This window comes from Taudactylus pleione, unplaced genomic scaffold (assembly GCF_031769625.1).
Source record: "Taudactylus pleione unplaced genomic scaffold, aTauple2 ptg000070l, whole genome shotgun sequence".
Classification (NCBI taxonomy): Eukaryota; Metazoa; Chordata; class Amphibia; order Anura; family Myobatrachidae; genus Taudactylus; species Taudactylus pleione.
In genome coordinates this window covers 4,378,823-4,396,868 of record NW_028284472.1, presented here as the reverse complement: position 1 = coordinate 4,396,868, position 18,046 = coordinate 4,378,823, and the positions used below count along the sequence as shown (strand labels likewise).

Here is an 18,046-nt window from a genome sequence, read left to right as displayed (position 1 = left end):
CAAAGCACTGTAGCCGGGGATGGGGGGTCACTCTTAGCCTCATTGCGTGATGCAGGTCGGTCAGCGAGCACTCACTGACTAGCAGCATATACTACATGAACTGTGCCATTGTGTGGCAGATATACGTTTAGCTGAACCCTGGAAGGCAGCGGTGTCCTGTTTATTCATAGTAGATTTTTTTCATATGACTTCAGATAAGGTGCAAAAGGAAATTGAGAGAGTCATTGGAACTCTGCGGCCTACGTACGACCATCGTCACCAAATGCCCTATACCAACGCTGTAATACACGAGATCCAGAGGTTTGCTAACATACTGCCCATGAATCTGCCCCATCAGACCACCAAGGATGTGAACTTCATGGGCTATTTCCTGCCAAAAGTAAGTGCTAATCACCATTACTCTGACTGTATCCAGCGTTCTGTGACAGCTATGTCTGTATAGATGCAAGTGCAACGTTATATCAATCACTTGTGCATGTTTCACGCACAGGAGTGAATGCAATATACTGCTATATACTGTATACTGTACACGATGAAACATTGCAGGTAATAGAGGCTTCACCCCTTGCTGCGGATGTTGAGTGGGACTCGTAATTCACATGCAGGCGAGGAGTTGCACTCATCTGCTGTGAGGAGGGGAAACGACAAAAAACCTAAACACTATTTACCTTCCCCTACACTCTGGGCCGTTGCTGGGAACATGCCACCAGCACCATGGAGATACAGCAAGTGCACCCCCATGACACTTCCTGGCCACCCACTACTGCTGGCTACTCTAAGGTAGCACAGCTGAGCACCTGTGTGGGGCACATCAGGCCGGGAGAGCGGAAACTGCTGCTATTCAGAGCAGTAACATTTCTATGTGCAAACCTAGGAGAGGAGGTTCTAATCACACAAAAAGGCCAATACAGAGAACAGACAGCTGAAGGGGCAGGAGTCTCGCCAGAAAACCGGGAAGGAGGGCGGCCTGACCCCTAAATCCACCCATGCTAACCTGGCATCTATAAATTCAGAGTTCCCCCATTAGAAAGTGGTGGGGGGTGTCCGCTCTTTCTAATGATGGGGCTTCTTAGTACTTATATAAACAAGTTTTTGCTGTGGCAAATGAAACCAATGATTTTAACTCAGCTCCGCTCTACACATGGGTACACATCATTGTAGCACTGAGTATCACATGATATGTCGACATTCGGAATGTTGACGTTCAGAATATTGACATGTTTTAAATGTCGACAGTCGGAATGTTAACATGACCGTTATGCCGACATCCTAAAATGTCATCATGTTTATTACGTCAGCATTGTTCATGTCGACAGTCAAAATGTCAGTATACCAGTTTTTACTATTTCAGCCTACATGGAGAAGGGCCCTAGTCTGCACACCCTGAATACCTGTTGAGACTAATTTTGCAGACACAAAAGGAAAAATTACAAGTGCAGAACTTCAACATCAGTAATCACACACATATATATATATATATACATTTTGCAATAACATTTTACAATAAATAGAGGTTTTAGCATAGTCATGGCCAAAGTTATGGGCCTACTCACCACGACCAGGTAACCTCTTAGGGTAGGCCCCTAACGGTATGCAGTCGGGAAACCGGCTACCTTAATACTGACATCCGGCTTCCCAGCTGCTTTATCCCGGCGTGGGATAAATGACCGGCGTCTATATCTAGACGCCTGTCATTTACCCGACGCCAGTAGACCAGCGCCCGGCATCCCGATCGAAGGGATGTCGGGCGCCACGAGCGGACAGCCGCGGGGGGGGGGGGTAGGTTTAGGGCACCCGGGGAGGACTTAGGGTTAGGCACCTCCCCGGGAGGGTTAGGGTTAGGCCAGGGGAAGGGGTGGTTAGGGTTAGGCACCCCCCTGGGGGACTTACGGTTAGGCAGCGGGGAAGGGGGGGTTAGGGTTAGGCACTTAGAGGGGGGATTAGGGTTAGGCACTTGGGGGGGAGGTTAGGGTTAGGCACCCCTAAGGAGGGTTAGGGTTAGGGGGGTTGGTTAGGATAATTTATACTTACCTTAGGGATGATCAGGATTTCCAGCGCTGTCGGGCTTCCGCTGCCGGGAACTCTGCTGATCTGTCGGGCTGCCGCTGCCGGGAACTCTGCTGATCTGTCGGGCTGCCGTTGCCGGGAACTCTGCTGATCTGTCGGGCTGCCGCTGCCGGGAACTCTGCTGATCTGTCGGGCTGCCGCTGCCGGGAACTCTGCTGATCTGTCGGGCTGCCGCTGCCGGGAACTCTGCTGATCTGTCGGGCTGCCGCTGCCGGGAACTCTGCTGATCTGTCGGGCTGCCACTGCCGGGAATCGAACTGCCGGCCATGCGGCAGCCGGGATTCCATACCGATTCCAGCCCTAACATACTGGGGTTAAAGTCCAGGGCGGGACACCCCCAAACCAGCCCAGCTGAGCCACCCCAGGACATCACTCTAGTGGGAAAGGTGAAGTGTAAAAGAGTGTTAGATAGATAGGAGCAGCTACTGCATATGTTAGAAGTGAGGTGTAAAATAGAGGTATAGAGGTGTGAAATATAATAAACAAACAATAAAGGTGCTAACAGTGCAAAAAAGGAACAATGTGTTATAAAGCGATGCCCTAAAGCACTATTTTAGCCTAACTCTAATCCTAACCCTAGCGCTAAAGTACCATGTCAACATTTTAACTGTCGATATGCAAAATGTCGACATAATGAACATGTTGACTCCAAGAGGTAAATTTACTAAGATGAGAGTTTTCAGAAGTGGAGATGTTGCCCATAGCAACCAATCAGATTCTACTTAACATTTAACTAGCACCTTCTAGAAGATAATAGCTAGAATCTGACTGATTGCTATGGGCAACATCTCCATTTCTAAAAACTCTCCTCTTAGTAAATTTAGCCCGAATTGTGAAGCGCAACAGAATATGTTGCGCTATACGAGAAACTATTAATAAATAAATTATGACCCTGTCGATATTCAGAACATGTAAATATTCTGGTGTCAACATACTGACTGTCGACAATCTGAAAGTTGATATTCCGACCTGATACGGCTGCACTATCCCCTCGCTATTGGGATTGGCGCTAGCACAGTGAACATCACACCACAGGACCCGCTTAAAGACTCTACGGCTCTCTACTGCTGCAAGCAGTTTCATAACAGAGGGCTGGGACACAACAGAGCCAATCACTGGACTTACCAGACGTATCTGGAGTGGTAACTACATCCACTACCGACCCTGATAGATTCCTGCATGTTAGGAGAGGTGAGTCTGAAAGTATCAGTTTGATGTGCCAGCAATACGTTATGCTCTCTATATAAGCGAACAAAAGGAGTGACTATAATGTACACCTGGAAAATGATCAATCTGATGTTGCATATGATGGAGTTGCTCGTAAATGTTTTATATATTATAAAATAAAAGCGTACAATTTTTTTTTTTTTTTTTAAATCTGTTTATTAGGGGCCTGATTCAGACCCACTCGCAAGTGGCTGTCCGCTCGCAAGTGGGTCGATGTTGTGCACTGAGCATGCGCACGACGGCAGGAGCTCCGTCGTGCGCATGCGTCAGACGCGACGAGCGAAGGACTTTCCTTCGCTCGTTGTGTCTGATCAAAGGGGGCGTGCTGTCGATGTTGATTGACAGCACGACCCCTTTGGTGGGCGTGCCGGGGGCGTGCCTCCCTGACGGGGGCGTTCCCAAGGGAACGCCTACCGTCAGAAGCCGGCCCACTGACATCACTAGTGATGTCAGTGGGAGTGATTTTGGCTCTGATAGAGCCAAAATCACTCCGGGCCTTGCGGTTGAAAAACTCAACCGCAGGCTCCGGCTCGCAGTGGCGATGGTCGCGATGGTCAAGACCATCGCGGCCATCAAACTGCACGCTCGTATAGGCTGTGGGTGGTGACCCACAACTATACGAGCGTACAGGAGGACGCTCCATAATTATGGAGGGCGGCCCTCATTCAGAGCGTGCGCTCTGCTCAGAGTGTACGGCTCTGAATGAGGGCCTAAGAGTTTTCCATTTTTTTGCATAATACAGATATTTGCGCATTAGTCTATAATAAAGCATATAATTTTTACATGGTAGTATTTTTGTAAATAATTTAAGTAGTTATTAATTGGACATCCAGGGCTCACGCACATATATTTCTAATGCTGGAACAGGAGCTACAAAAAATTACTTTGTGCTGTTTATAACAACAACAACAACAACAAAATCACATTTTTAGTTCACTTTCTTATATTTTCATGAAAATAAAACAATTTTTATTTGAAGTGTTCAAACTGCATAATGGAATTTTTCTAAATACGCTATATCTTCTAAAAAAAAAGCTTTACTATAATTGGTCTGAGTACCACATAAAAAAAAATGAGATATGGTAAGGACTTACCTGTTATCTCTCTTTTTCTACGAATTCCATAGGGTCCACAGGGAGACCTTGGGGTATAGGTGATGATGAGAGTCATCCAGGCACCACACAGTTAAAATTTTCTCCCAGGATGCACTGGGTCTCCCTTCCATACCCCGCCCCCAGGCCAGAGGCACCTCAGTTTAGTAGCAAGCCAAAGGCCGGAGGAGGATAATAGAGAGAGAAGAAAGTCTGGAACACTCAAGAATCACATTCTCACACAGAAGGAGACGGAAAACCGGTGACCAGAGTGAAGCCCATCTGAAGCACAGGTGCGTCAGGGTGGGAGCCCTGTGGACCGTATAGCTTTCATAGAAAGAGAGATAACAAAGGTAAGTTCTTACCATATCTCTCATTTTCTACTTCAGGGTCCATAGGCTCCAGAGGGAGACCTTGGGGATGTCCCAAAGCAGTCCCTTTAAGGGTAGGGACGCTCCTGTGCAGAGAGGAGAATCCACCGCCCAAAGGAAGCATCCTGAAAGGCAAAGGTATCAAAAGCATAATACCTCAGAAAGGTCTGGACAGAGGACCACGTGGCCACCTTACAAAGCTGAACAGCCGAGGCGCCATGGCGAGCTGCCCATGAAGGACCCACAGACCGAATAGAATGAGCAGTAACAGAGGGCGGTACAGGACAGCCCTCATGATACACTCATGAGCCTCAAAGATCACCATGCAAAGCCATCTAGCCAAAGTTTGATTATTGGCTGGCCATCCCTTCTTGTGCAAACCATAGAGGACAAACAAGGAGTCTGATTTCCAAAGCGAACTGGTACGGTCCACATAAATTCTGAGGGCACGTACCACATCCAATGAGGCCTCACCTGCCGAGAGGTACAATAATTTCCTCATTAATGTGGAAACTAGAAACCACCTTAGAAAGGAACCCAGGATGATCCGAAGCACCGCTCTGTCCTGGTGAAAGACAAGAAATGGGAACGGCAAAAGAAAGCCCTCAAGTCTGACACTCTTCTGGAGAAAGCAATAGCCAAAAGAAAAACAGTCTCAGCTGTAAGCCATTTGAGATCCACTGTATTCAGGGGTTCAAATGGAGAGCCCTGGAGGGCCCTAATGATAACAGCCAAATCCCAAGGCACCATAGGAGGGACAAAGGGAGGCTGAATGTGAAGGACACCCTGTAGGAAAGTGCAGATATCAGGAAGAGGAGCAATCCATCGCTGGAACCACACTGAAAGAGCAGAGACCTGCACCTTCAGTGAGGCAAGGCAGATACCAAGATACAAACCGGCCTGCAGCCACCAAGCAAGAGACAGACGCACCTCCGGAGAGAGCACCATAGTGTGCTCTATTCGATGGGGTAATCCGTCCCACCTGGAGAGGATCAATTTCTGCAGAAGCCAGGAATGAAACTGGGCTTATTTCACCATGTCGAATGTCGACACTAAGGAGCCCAGTAACAACATTTCAGAGTGGATGGACACTCGGCGATTGTGGAGGCATCTGCATACTTGCATCAGCAAAATGGAGATCTTTATCGTAGACTGAAATATCCGCTGCTGTTGTGAATCCAACAGAGCTCCCAGATGTAGCATCCTTTGGGATGGGATCAGGGATGACTTTTTCCAATTGATTAACCACCAGTGCATCTGTAGCATGGATAAAGTCAACTGTAGGTGGTGGTGAAGTCCCTCTGGAGACCCAACAGTAAAAGGTCATCCGGGTATGGTAACAGGCGGACCCCCTGCAACCGCAGTTGGGCTGCCATAACTGCCATAAACACCCGAGGTGTAGCATGTAGGCCAAACGGCAGAGCCCGAACCTGGAAATGTTGTTGAAGTACAGCCAACCTGAGAAAACGCTGGTGAGCCAAAGCAATTGGAATATCCAGGCATGCATCCTGAATATCCAGAGACACCATAAAATCCCCAGGTTCCATAGCCAGTATTATTGAGCGTAGGGTTTCCATCCTGAACTGAGGTACCCTGATGAATTTGTTCAGGGAGTTAAGATTGAGGATAGGCTGGGATCCGTTTGGTTTTTGAACCAGAAAGAGTTCGGAATACAACCTGTTCCCCTCAGGGGCGACGGGACCGGTGTTATGACTTCTGCTTGAAGCATCGTTCTGCTTTCTGGATTTGTAAGTCCTTGTTGTCCTGTGAGAGACTACTTCTCTTACCCAGGTATGTACAGTAGTCCGACACCAACACTGGGTGACCCGAAGAAGTCGGCCTCCCACCCTGGTATCCCCCAGAGGGAGGCCCATCCAATTAGGCTGAGGGTTTATCCTCTGACTAGGCCTGTGTCTTAGGTTTGATAGCCCTACTGGAAGCTGATGGCCTTGGGAAGGTCTGACCTGTGGCCTAACCATGAGGATGTATGGATCAAAAGGAGAAGGTGCAAAGCTTCGCTGAAGCCGCAGCCGAAGGCAGAAATGCAGAATTAACCGCTGCCAACATGTCCACAATCCTGTCCATGTGAGGACCGAACAATACTTCTCCAGTGTATGGGAAGCATTGTAGGCCTTTCTTGGAATCAGCATCAGCCCTACAAGGATGCCACCACAGGAAACGGTGAGCCACCAAAGCTGCCGCTGGAAGTCAGGAGACTGATATCCAGAACAGCTTCCCATTATGTTTGGCTGCATCTCTGATGTTACCAACCAAAAAAACCTCTGAGGCCTAGAAGCATTTAAGGGAAGGTATATAGACTTCCGGCAAACCTCCACCTTCCTAACCTTCGGGGAAGAAATGGAAGGCATACAGTAGGTAACGTAGCATTAACATTACCCATATTACATGTGAATCCACTGCAGGGGATGAATTCCATTTCGTGCAAGGAACTTTAAGAAAATTGATAACTCGCAGCCAAACATCCGTGAGGTTGATACCTCTTACCTGGCGTTTGGCAGGCTGTAGCCTTGCGATCAACTAACTGATCCGGTAAAGGGAATTCCGTAGAAGTAGCCCTTTATTTGTACAAACAGAGCTGGTTCGTTATCCTCTAAGACCCAGACAGCTTTGACAGTTCACACCAAAAGTAGGAATAGTAATCCCAAACCGAGTCTCCATCTCCAGTGGAGGGGACTCAGGGTTAGATACATCCGCAATCTCTCTGTCATGAGATGACATTTCATAGAGTTGTGTGGAATATGATGACGCCAGAGGATGCCTAGATGGCTCAGCGGCTTTCTCCTCCTGCAACAAGTCTGTAGAGCAGTAGAGGTAGGTACCATTTACCCCTGGCGGGGGCACAGGAGGAATCTGCATAGCAGTAATCTGTTGTGGCAATCCCGAGAGGGAAAAAGAACAGACTGCTGTGGTAACCCCATAGAGGGGGAAAGCAGCTGGCACCGCTAAGCGGCCCCCAATAGTAGCCAGGACCTGAGATAAAAGGAAGCCCAAGGGGGTTCCTGCACAGGGACCAGGACATTAGAAGGACCTGGTGGATTATACCACCTAATCCATCCTGCACCATCTCCTCCTCACATAAACCTGCAGCACCTGACCAGCAAAATAGCTGAGTGCAGCAGAGCTTACATTATTGTCTCTCCCAGACGTAGCTGTACAGCAATATCGCAAACAATACAGCACTGAGTATTAATGCAACCACTAAGTATAGATATATATAATTACTAGGTAGGAAGGCAAACTACTGGACCAGTCTGATGCTTGGGCAAGCTGCATGAGCTTACTGCTCAGATATGGCAGAGTGCAACGTACAACAGTATGTGACAATTCTCACAAATACTTAGCTTATATATGTGAGATATCAGAAACACACTGACTACACCTGTACGCAGGACCTGAATCAGAGATATAGACATTTGGAAGAAATTACAGTTTGGTACTGACAGTTTGTGAAAAAAATAGACCCAGACAGACAGCGCTAGCATAAGTCACATACCATGCAGAAATGACCCTGCACCATGGCACTACAATCAACTACGCAGACTCAGGGGTAAATTTACTAAGAATCGAGTCTGGACGAGTTTGCTTTTTTTTTAACTCGATTAGCTTCGCCGGATTTGAGGCGCCTGAAACTCTCAAATTTACCAAGAAATTAGTTTAGCTGAGAGTGAGATGGCCGATGATGAAGCAGAATGCAATATCTCCCCCGAGTAGCAGGTTTTGCAGGAGATTACTCACCCGAGATAGCAGTGTCTTCTCTTTGCCTAAATCTCCCAAGCTAGCAGCCTGCACATATCAGTGAGATATGTGTAAGCTGCTTTTGTTGTAGCTGTAATAAAACGGGTTAAATGTTATAAAAAAAATGATGTAGGGTCCCCCCCCTAAAACTTAACCAGCCCCGGACTTTCCTGCCAGTCCTGGTACCTAAAATTATGGGGAACAAAACGAGTACCGTTCCACCGTAATTTAGGTACCAGCACCAGGCTGCAGGGCCAGTCCTGGTTTTAATTATGGGGGGTAAAGAAATTGCGTATAACCAGCACCGGACCCTTTCTAGCGGGGGGTTGATGCCACAGCCAGGGGAGCCCTTTCACCGGGCCCCCCAGCAGCAGCATCGGTCCTGAATGCTAGTCAGCCCAGGCCTGGGATCCCCTGGGCATTGGGTGGCCGGTTGATAGTGTATGTGGTGTGTAAAAAATAGAAGTATCAACATTGTTTTTACAGTCGAACTGCAGGTCCCAGCAAGCCTCCCCCGCATGCTTGTACTTGGAGAACCACAATTACCAGCATGCGGGTCATTAAGGGTTCACTTGTAAAGAAATGTCTAAAAAACACAAAACACACACACCGTGAAAGTACAGTTTAATTACATACATACACACACACACACACATAATCACCTACATTACCAGGAGTGGTCCCCTTGTCTAAAGTAGGCATCCAAGGTCTTCTTAAGACAATAAAAATGAAAATTGCGATCCACGCAACAGATACCAACCACGATGGTTGATATCTCCAAAATGACTTTATAGAGCCGTATCTAAGCATTCATTGGCTGATAGAGGTGAGCTCCCGCCTCTCTCAGCCAATTGAAGTCAAGGGTGGGAACCACAGAATAAACTTTAGTAACCTGCGGCTCTCCATTGACTTCAATGGAGGAGTCAACCCATCCCAGCGGGTCACCGCACACGGTGTCCAGCCGCTTACCTGCTCCCCGTAGTGCCTGGCCTCAGTCCAGGGATATAAAATAAGGTGCTTATAGCAGGTGTCAGCTATTGTAAATTTTATATAATGGTATCAGGAACAAAAATTTCCAATAGTGAATATCTGCAGAAATTAATGTTTAAACTTTGCTCCATGTTTACAGGGCACTTTCATCATTCCCCTGCTTACTTCTGTCCTGTACGACAAGACTCAGTTTACGGAACCTGAACTGTTTAATCCCCAACATTTCCTTGACTCAGATGGGAATTTTGTAAAGAGAGACGCATTCATGCCGTTTTCTGCAGGTATGGATTTACAGGGTGTGGATCAAAAGATCTGCAATAAAAAGGTTGACAGTGTCTGGTAGAGAGGCAATAGCTTGACAGGTACAACAAATCGACATGATCAAAAGGACGAAATACAAAAGGTCGACATGAATGAATATCAACAGGTACAAAAGGTCGACATGGTCAAAAGGTCGACATTGGAGTGGTGAGCACAAATATGGTTCATACAGTTTTTTTTTTATAACCCTAATCTTCACCCTAACCCTCACCTTGGTGCCTAACCCTAACCCTCCCTTCTGGGGCCTAACCCTAATTCTCCCTTCTGGGGCCTAACCCTAATCCTCCCTTCTAGTGCCTAACCCTAACCATCAGGGTAAGTGTCTAACCCTAGCTTTCCCTCCTACTGCTTAACCCTAACAGTCAGGGTAAGTGCCTAATTTACAGCCTAACCCTAACTCTCCAATCTGGTGCCTAACCATCGGGGTAAGTGCTTCACACTAACCATCTTGCCTAGTGCCTAACCCTAACCGTCAGGGTAAGTGCCTAACTCTAACCATCCCACCTAGTGCCTAACCCTAACCATCCCTTCTACAGCCTAACCCTCCAGTAAGTGTCTAACCCTAACAAAAAAGTATCAACCATTTTTGTGTTGACCATTCCAATGTCGACCTTTTTACTGTAGATGTATTGATTGGAACCCGGATTCACACTTGTTATTAATGCCATGTGCAAATTTATATTTGAAGTTGCTATGTTGTGTCAGTTTCTCCCCTTCCCCCTCCTTAATGGAAATATACCTAACAGTAAATTTACTTTGTAGTTGAAAAGTAAACTACCAGGACTTGTTGTAATTCTGCTCAAAGTATAATGATGTATTGTAATTACGCACGTGCAACAAGCTGTCTGCTTACTGCAGATAAACTGATGGGACAACTTTGGTTTGAATAAATATGGGCTGAATAATTTGCTTAGCATAAGAAAATGATGTTTAATAGCCTGGGGGCCCGATTCAGAGGTGCACGCAGACGCGGTCGATATACGCCCGCATCTTCTTAACCACCCCCCTCTTACCTCCCAGTAACGCCCACTGGAATCCAGGACTTTGTGTCTAAATTCATTCTGCGTCTCTCTGTGGAAACCATCGGGTCACATGCGCAATGTGTCCCTGACACATGCGTAGATATTAAAACATTGGCCCTCATTCAGAGCCACTCGCTATCGGCAGTACGCTCGTTCCGAGCAATGTTCGCACATCTGCGCATGCGTACGGTTTTTAGTACGCATGCGCGAACCAGTCAGTGCGGCCGAAAATCATTTGTACGCAATATAGCGAGTGCCTGCTATTTTGAGTGACAGAATGAGGCGTATGTGGGTGGTAACAGGGGAAGGTGCTGGAAAACGGGGAGTGGAGATCCGATCGCAGGCGTGCTTAAAGGTCAAAACGGGCGTTTTATGGGTGTGCATAATTAATATAGCAGCGTCAATGACCACGTCATTTGGTGTTTTTTAACTCAGAACTGCTCGCAAAATAGCGGTTGAAAAAACCAACCACAAGAATAGCGAGCAGTTCATATCCTGTTCGATGTACTCGATTAATCTAATAAATAGCGGACATGACGTATGGTGCGAGCGGTCAGGGGGCGTTTTTCAGAAATAAAAGAGCGTATGTTTTGCTCGCTCGTTCAGACTTAGAGGTGTGAACAGACTGCAATTTGCGAACGGATCATTTGAATAGCCGCCCCTTGTTTTTGAACGAACGAACGCAAATAGCGAACGGCTCTGAATGAGGGCCATTGTCCACAGACGGTCGGCATGGTCACTGCGCGCTCCTCTTTATCAGGCGCTAAGTTGTCTATTTAATACTTATTGTCACAATCTATTATTAAAGTATTACAAGGACAGATGAGTGATCTAAGCTACCTCAGTAATACTTACACTTCTCAGGGACTGTCCATCAATTATTATTATTATCTTTTATTTATATGGCACCACAAGGGTTCCGCAGTGCCTCACAAAGTACATATACAAATGAGCAAACACGAAAACAGTGACGTACAGTACATTACAGTGCAGGACAAGGACATAGTTTATAGACATTGCTGCAATAGTGATTATACCACTCAAAAAAGCAGCATGGCGTCAGCAACCAAGTGTTAGGAGCCCTTGTGGGGAGTTTGGAGTAGATGATCGTATGAGTGAGGGAAGGAGAAGCACATGAGGGAAGAGGACCCTGCTTGTGAGAGATTACATTCTAAAGGGGAAGGGCAGACAGACAGGGGTGACACAGATGGAAGTGAGGAAGATGGTCAGTGAGGAAGGAGCATGAAGCAGCGGGTTAGGATGAGAGCTGGAAGGCCTTGATGAAGTAGTGGGTCTTGAGAGCCCGTTTGAAGATTTGTAGAGACGTGAAGAGTCGGAGAGGGAGAGAGTTCCAGAGGTGGGGAGCAGCACGGGCAAAATCTTGGAGGCAGGAGTGGGAGGAATTAATCATTGATGGTCGATGGTTTAAAACCATCGATAGAAAAAATCAATGGTTTGTTGCTCATTCGAAGCCCTTGTCCATCATGAGAAAAATGACCACACACGAATTTTGGGGTTCCAGGTTGAGTCCCAGTTCAGAATCAATTTGGTGTGAACTAAGGGACTGATTCAACATGGATTGAAAATTGCAACCGTGTACGCAGACTGAGTGGTCGGAGAAACGCAGACACGCCTGTCCGTTTGAAAGCAGTTACTGTACATGGGAGTGCGTAAATCAGCCGCTGTGACGCCATAGGCAGCTTGTGTACTCACTGAGTGCGAAGCGACTTGCAATTCCTGAGACAGGTCAGGGCTGCTGTAATCGTGTGCGGGAGGGACCAGTGTTGCGCGATGTTATTGATGTGTACATAGATCTTACGGATGTGAGATAACGATAGCTGTGCGATTGCAAACATTAGTATGCTTTCGCAGCAGACCTGCGTGCGTGATCGGAGCCGCAATCGCAATAGCGATCCACAAACAAAGATTGAAATGCCAGGTCGCCAAGAAAGCACCAGTCAAGTCAGAAAACCCGTGCGGGCTGCTGCTCACCACCTGGGAATGATGCTGCTCTTCCCAACAACAAGAAATATAGTATAAAATAGGCAGAAAAGCGCTGCACACACAGGGCTCTATTTACTACAATCCGCATATTGAATGCGGATTGTAGTGTGATATTACCGAGTGAATTCGCATTGCGAATTCAGGCAATATCACAGGGATTTACTATAAATCCCTTGCAGGGACAGAGCTTGGGATAAAGCTCTGTCCCTGCGGATCCCATCCGCACTCTAGTCGCGGTATTTTCGAAAATACCGCGACTAAGAGCCAACCGACCACCGCCGACCGACCACCGCTACTACCCCCCCCACCAACGCTAAGCCCCGGCGCTAAGCCCTTCCCCCCGTGATCGCGGACCCCCGCGACCCCCGCAACCCCCCCTCCCTTCATTAGATTTACCTGCATCCTCCTGGCCTCCGGTGATCTTCTCCGGGCTTCCCAATCAGGTGATCTCCCATACTGCACTGGGGCCCGATCACCTGATGACCAGGCCCCAGTGCACTGTGGGAGACCAGCTGACCGGAGAGGAGCCATCACCGGAGGCCCGATCACCGGTCCCTGGATTCAGGTAAGTAAAAAAAAAATTTTAATTTTTTTTTTCTTTTTTTAACAGCAATCAGCTTGCGGTCTGCTTAGACCACATAGCTGATTACTGGTACCAGCTCCCGCCTCTGCTCTCCCCGTTAGAGCAGAGTGGGAGCCCAGTAACCGGGGGAGACCCTGGATAACGCCACCTCCAGGCGGCGTTATTATCACAGGGCTTCCCCCGGTATTTTTTTACAATTTATTTTTAGTAACTATGGTCGGATCACATTTCCCATTACAATTATGGGAAATGCGATCTGATTACTAAAAATAAGTGATACTGGGGGTTGGAGTAGAATTTTACTAATTCTACTCCAATTGCCCTGTAATAACTACAGGTGAAACTAAAATAATGTGAAAAGGGTGTGAAAACACCTTTTTTCACTTTATTTTAGTAAAAATAATGTTAATAAATAGAGCCCACAGAGACAAAAGTAAAATATGTTGTAGTGATAATTTAATATACACTTAAAAAGATGGCAAAAATAGCTCTGGTACATAGACAGATATATCTAGTAATATATCTCTCATAAAACACGTAGCATGGTAAACCTTTTATAAAGATGTAGGTACTATACTAAATAACAACATCATCTAAGGTTAAAAAATTAAAACAGTAGTATACAATAATGTGATCACTTATTGGACTAATAAAATATGGCAATAGCCATCCTTGCTGCATCAGGCCCTAAGTCCTGACTCTGGTCTTCTGGCAAATCGGAACACAGATTTAAAACCTGGATCTCGCCTGTTTTGATTGAGTGCAAGTCCCTCCCTCTTGATTTCAGGTGCTGTGAGGTGACTGGAAATGAATGTTAAGCTGGGCATACACGTCCAGATAAAATGCCGGTCAGACCGACAGACATTTTATCTGGCAGCCTGCCAGCCACAGACGTCCGCGCCATAAACTGAGATTTCTGTCACAGTGTATTAGCCAACATCTGCCCTCCGCCCCCTGGGGGAAGAGACATTTCCCTGTTCCTTCCATGGGAAGGAACACAGGAAATGTCTGTCTGTCGGTCGCGGCTGGGCAAACACAGCCCGATGCGGCCGAAGGTTTACCTCTTGAATATCGCATCTGACGGGCATGCTGGACAATCCGGCATGCCCAACCGAGCAATATTTAACACACGCTACAATTATCGGGGCGATCTGTGGGAATCGGGCGGATCGCCCCGATAATTGTAGCGTGTATGGCCAGCTTTAGTGATGTTAATAATACTATAGGAACAAAAACAGCCACGAGGTTACGTGATTTTAACTGTTTTTATCCATTTTTAAGAAAACCAAAACCAAAAAGACCCAAACACTTGTGGGTGGTTTTGCCAAAAACAAAACACGAGGGTCCGTGCACATCTCTATTTAATACAGAGCTTGAATGAGGCAAAATAGGGGAAACAATGTTAATGTTTTATTTAATAAAAGCTATGGTTGTAGAGAGCCAGGAGGCTGGGGTCTGCAGTCACCATTACGGTATTTCAGCTTCCGAGTTTTCCTCCTCACCGAGCGACATTTCCAGGTTGTGTAGTGATCTTACAGGATCAGAGAGCACCTTTATAAGCTCTGCACAGAAAGTACCTTAATAGAAATACACAGATGAATATGTTTCTGTGTACAGTAGGACCTATACACATACAGGGGCACCGAGAGGAGGGGGAATGGGTACTAATTACCTGGGCTTGCTGGAGGGGTCTGACGCCCCCCCCCTTTCCCCCTCTCTTACCTGTCAGCAGCCCAGCACACGCTGCAGTGGGGGATTGCTCGCTGGAGCTGAGCTGCAGCAGTAGTCTCCTCTACTTGTGGGGGTGGGGGGAGCGAACACACTGATCCTGGTCTTGTCTGGATTTCACAGAGCCCCCTTCCCCCGAGCGCAGCGCTGCTGCAATTAGGCCATGCCCCCTCCCCCTGGGTCCGGCACGGCTCTCTACAGTCCTGTGCACATACCAAATAGTTATATACTGGATACAGTGAAAATGCTGCACTATAATCAGGGTACCTGCCCTTGCTCACATTTATTAACACTTTAAGTACTTTATTGAAACATTTTTTTTCTCTTTTGTTGGATAAATGACAGGTCGCAGAGTCTGCGCTGGGGAAAATCTGGCCAGGATGGAGCTCTTCCTGTTTATTACAAGTCTGCTACAAAAGTTCACCTTTCGGAAACCGCCGTATGTGAATGATGTGGACCTAACGCCAGCAGTCGGATTAATCACTCCGCCCATGCCTCATGAGATATGCGCCGTATCGCGCCTGTGACAACAAATATCGCGCCTGTGACACCAATGTATTAGGAGTACAGTATAACACTAGTAATCTTTAGACTATGAAATCTGATAGGGTACAGAATTATGTGAATGTTTTCCACAGTTTCCAATTTCGCAGTTTTCCGCACCTGTAAAATGAACTGCGATTTATTGCATATTGCTTATTAAACCTAAAAGATTACAATGTATAGTATGACATAATACGCCTTGCTGCCTTTATTTACAGCTTTTCTGCAATATAACACGAAAGTATTAAGCTATATAAGAGGTTGCTATTTTCTTATACCGTATTACCATTTCTTATAACAATATGGCAGCCAGTGTGCTGATTATGTATTTTATTTCTTGGTGATAATACCGGCATCATTACAGGTAAACAAAGGTATCATCCCCTCCCGGCTGTTCTCCTTCTATTACTCTACGTCCTGGTCACATGTCCTTCTGTGCTGATGGATTCTTAATAATATACTACCTGGTATTACTGCTACATGATAACGCACCTAAACTACAGTATATACTGTATATAGATAAGATACTACAGAGGCATTTAATATTCAGGAAACACAATTGTCACAAAAAAACATTTGTATTATTTTTATTTTACAACTATGGCCTGCGCTCCTTTGTACAAGCTGGTATAGAGCCGTGGGGAGGGGGGGGGGGGGGCGGCCTGGCCGAGTATAAAATGCAGAATAAAATACAGCTGAACAGTACTGCAATTGTGTCAAGCATTCAGGCTAGTTTAGTGTTCACCTTGCATGCTAACACAATGTTTCGTTTAGATCCCTTATACCATACGTGCCTACTTTTGAAAAAGCATTTCAGGGAGATTGTTAAAGAAACACCTATGAGTGCGGCGGTAAAGTGGGCGTGTCCTGCTACATCTGAGGGGCGTGTCATAACACTGACTTACATCCAAATGTAAATGAACCCCAAAGTAGTCAGTAAGAGCTACTTGTTGATGAAAACACACTGATATTTTTCAGGGCTTGCTCATACATTGTATATTACAAGTGGTTTCATATAAGTGGCCTAGAGAAACCTTATATAAAAATGGATGTAGCCATAGGGATCACTGTGCCATATAACCAATAGCCGAGCATAGGGACGCCCACTGCTACCTTCTCACCTGCGTCCGGCGTGTTGTGCCAGCCTAAAAATCGGTAATGTCGACACACATCAACCAACCATGCAGCCCTTGCGGCTGGACTAACCTATCTGAAATACAGCGGTTTTCCTGACACGCGGAGGGCTCTCATGCTGTGTATGTGATTGCAATGGCTAATTCATGCACACAGTGTTTAAACGGTAAAACACACGTATTTTTCTGTTACTGGGGGGTTGGAACTTATAATGGCCTACAGTAGATAGGGGTTGGGCAGGTGGAATTTCAGCCTCTTTTCATCTGGACAGTTTTTCCCTCCCTGGGCTTGTAGTAGGGATGGCCATCGGTGTGGTTACCATCAATGGCAAAATAGCAAGTAGCCATCGATGGTTACCAACTAGTCAATGAATGACCATGGTCATCCCTGTTTTGTTTACTTACTGGCCCGTGGACAATGAGAATCTGGGGACGGGCTTCGTGGGTGCCAGGGGGCGGAGCTATTCTCAGTGTTCCGGCACCTTGTAAAAAAAAATTCTATGAAACATCGATGGTCATCCGTAGCTTGTAGTTTTGTTGTTGGAGTGCGTGTGTGTGAGTGCGCTTGGTTTGTCTTGCGTGGCGGTAAAGCACAGCAAGTTGTAGTCAATAACTATTGGGCATATTTGGTTTGAGTGTACGTAGGCGTTTCATTGTGGCGATTTCGCCAGTTAGAAGATTGCGGATACCACCCGTATGGGCAGTTCCAGTTCCAGTCTGATTTCTGAAGGAGTAGGCACTCTTTGTCGACCATGTTGCACAGGGGTGAGTGTTAAGACCCTCCCTGTTATATAGATATGATGACACAACGCCTTGAGCCATGGCGGCTAGCTTGTGCTATGCTTCGCCACCAGTCTGTTTTTTTGTTTTCTGTTTTATTCACCTTGTTGCACATCACACATCTAAATAGAACAGTTATTGCAGAAATACAATACAACAGTATTCAGAATTAAAGTGTTCTAATCAAATAAATCAATTCAATTCGCCATACTCGTGTCTCCTGGTTTTTATTTAATGTAGAATGTTAAGTATATTTTAATTGAGGTCAAATTGGAAAATGTGCTGAGAGGGGGTTTATGGGTTCTTTCTGTGTGTGCGGAATCACAAAACAATTGCTGCGAGTGCGCAGTGCGGCTTTGGCTCAGCGCAATAGCAAAACAATTGCTTGTTCTGGGTAACAATCAGGCTCATGACAGTGATAACGGAAACC

At 46.4% G+C, this 18,046-nt stretch overlaps 1 protein-coding gene across 4 annotated transcripts in view; it reads left to right on the top strand.

The window, feature by feature from the left end:
• Positions 1 to 17,826, top strand: part of LOC148533726 (cytochrome P450 2K1-like) — a 134,537-nt gene extending 116,711 nt beyond the window's left edge. For all 4 annotated transcript variants that reach the window (XM_088467223.1, XM_088467222.1, XM_088467225.1 and 1 more), the window contains 3 exons: positions 195 to 379; positions 9,642 to 9,783; positions 15,506 to 17,826. In XM_088467223.1, the coding sequence (XP_088323349.1) occupies positions 195 to 379; positions 9,642 to 9,783; positions 15,506 to 15,687 (509 nt within the window). In that variant the 3' untranslated portion in view covers positions 15,688 to 17,826. The remainder of the gene's footprint in view (positions 1 to 194; positions 380 to 9,641; positions 9,784 to 15,505) is intronic.
• The last annotated feature ends 220 nt before the right edge of the window (positions 17,827 to 18,046 follow it).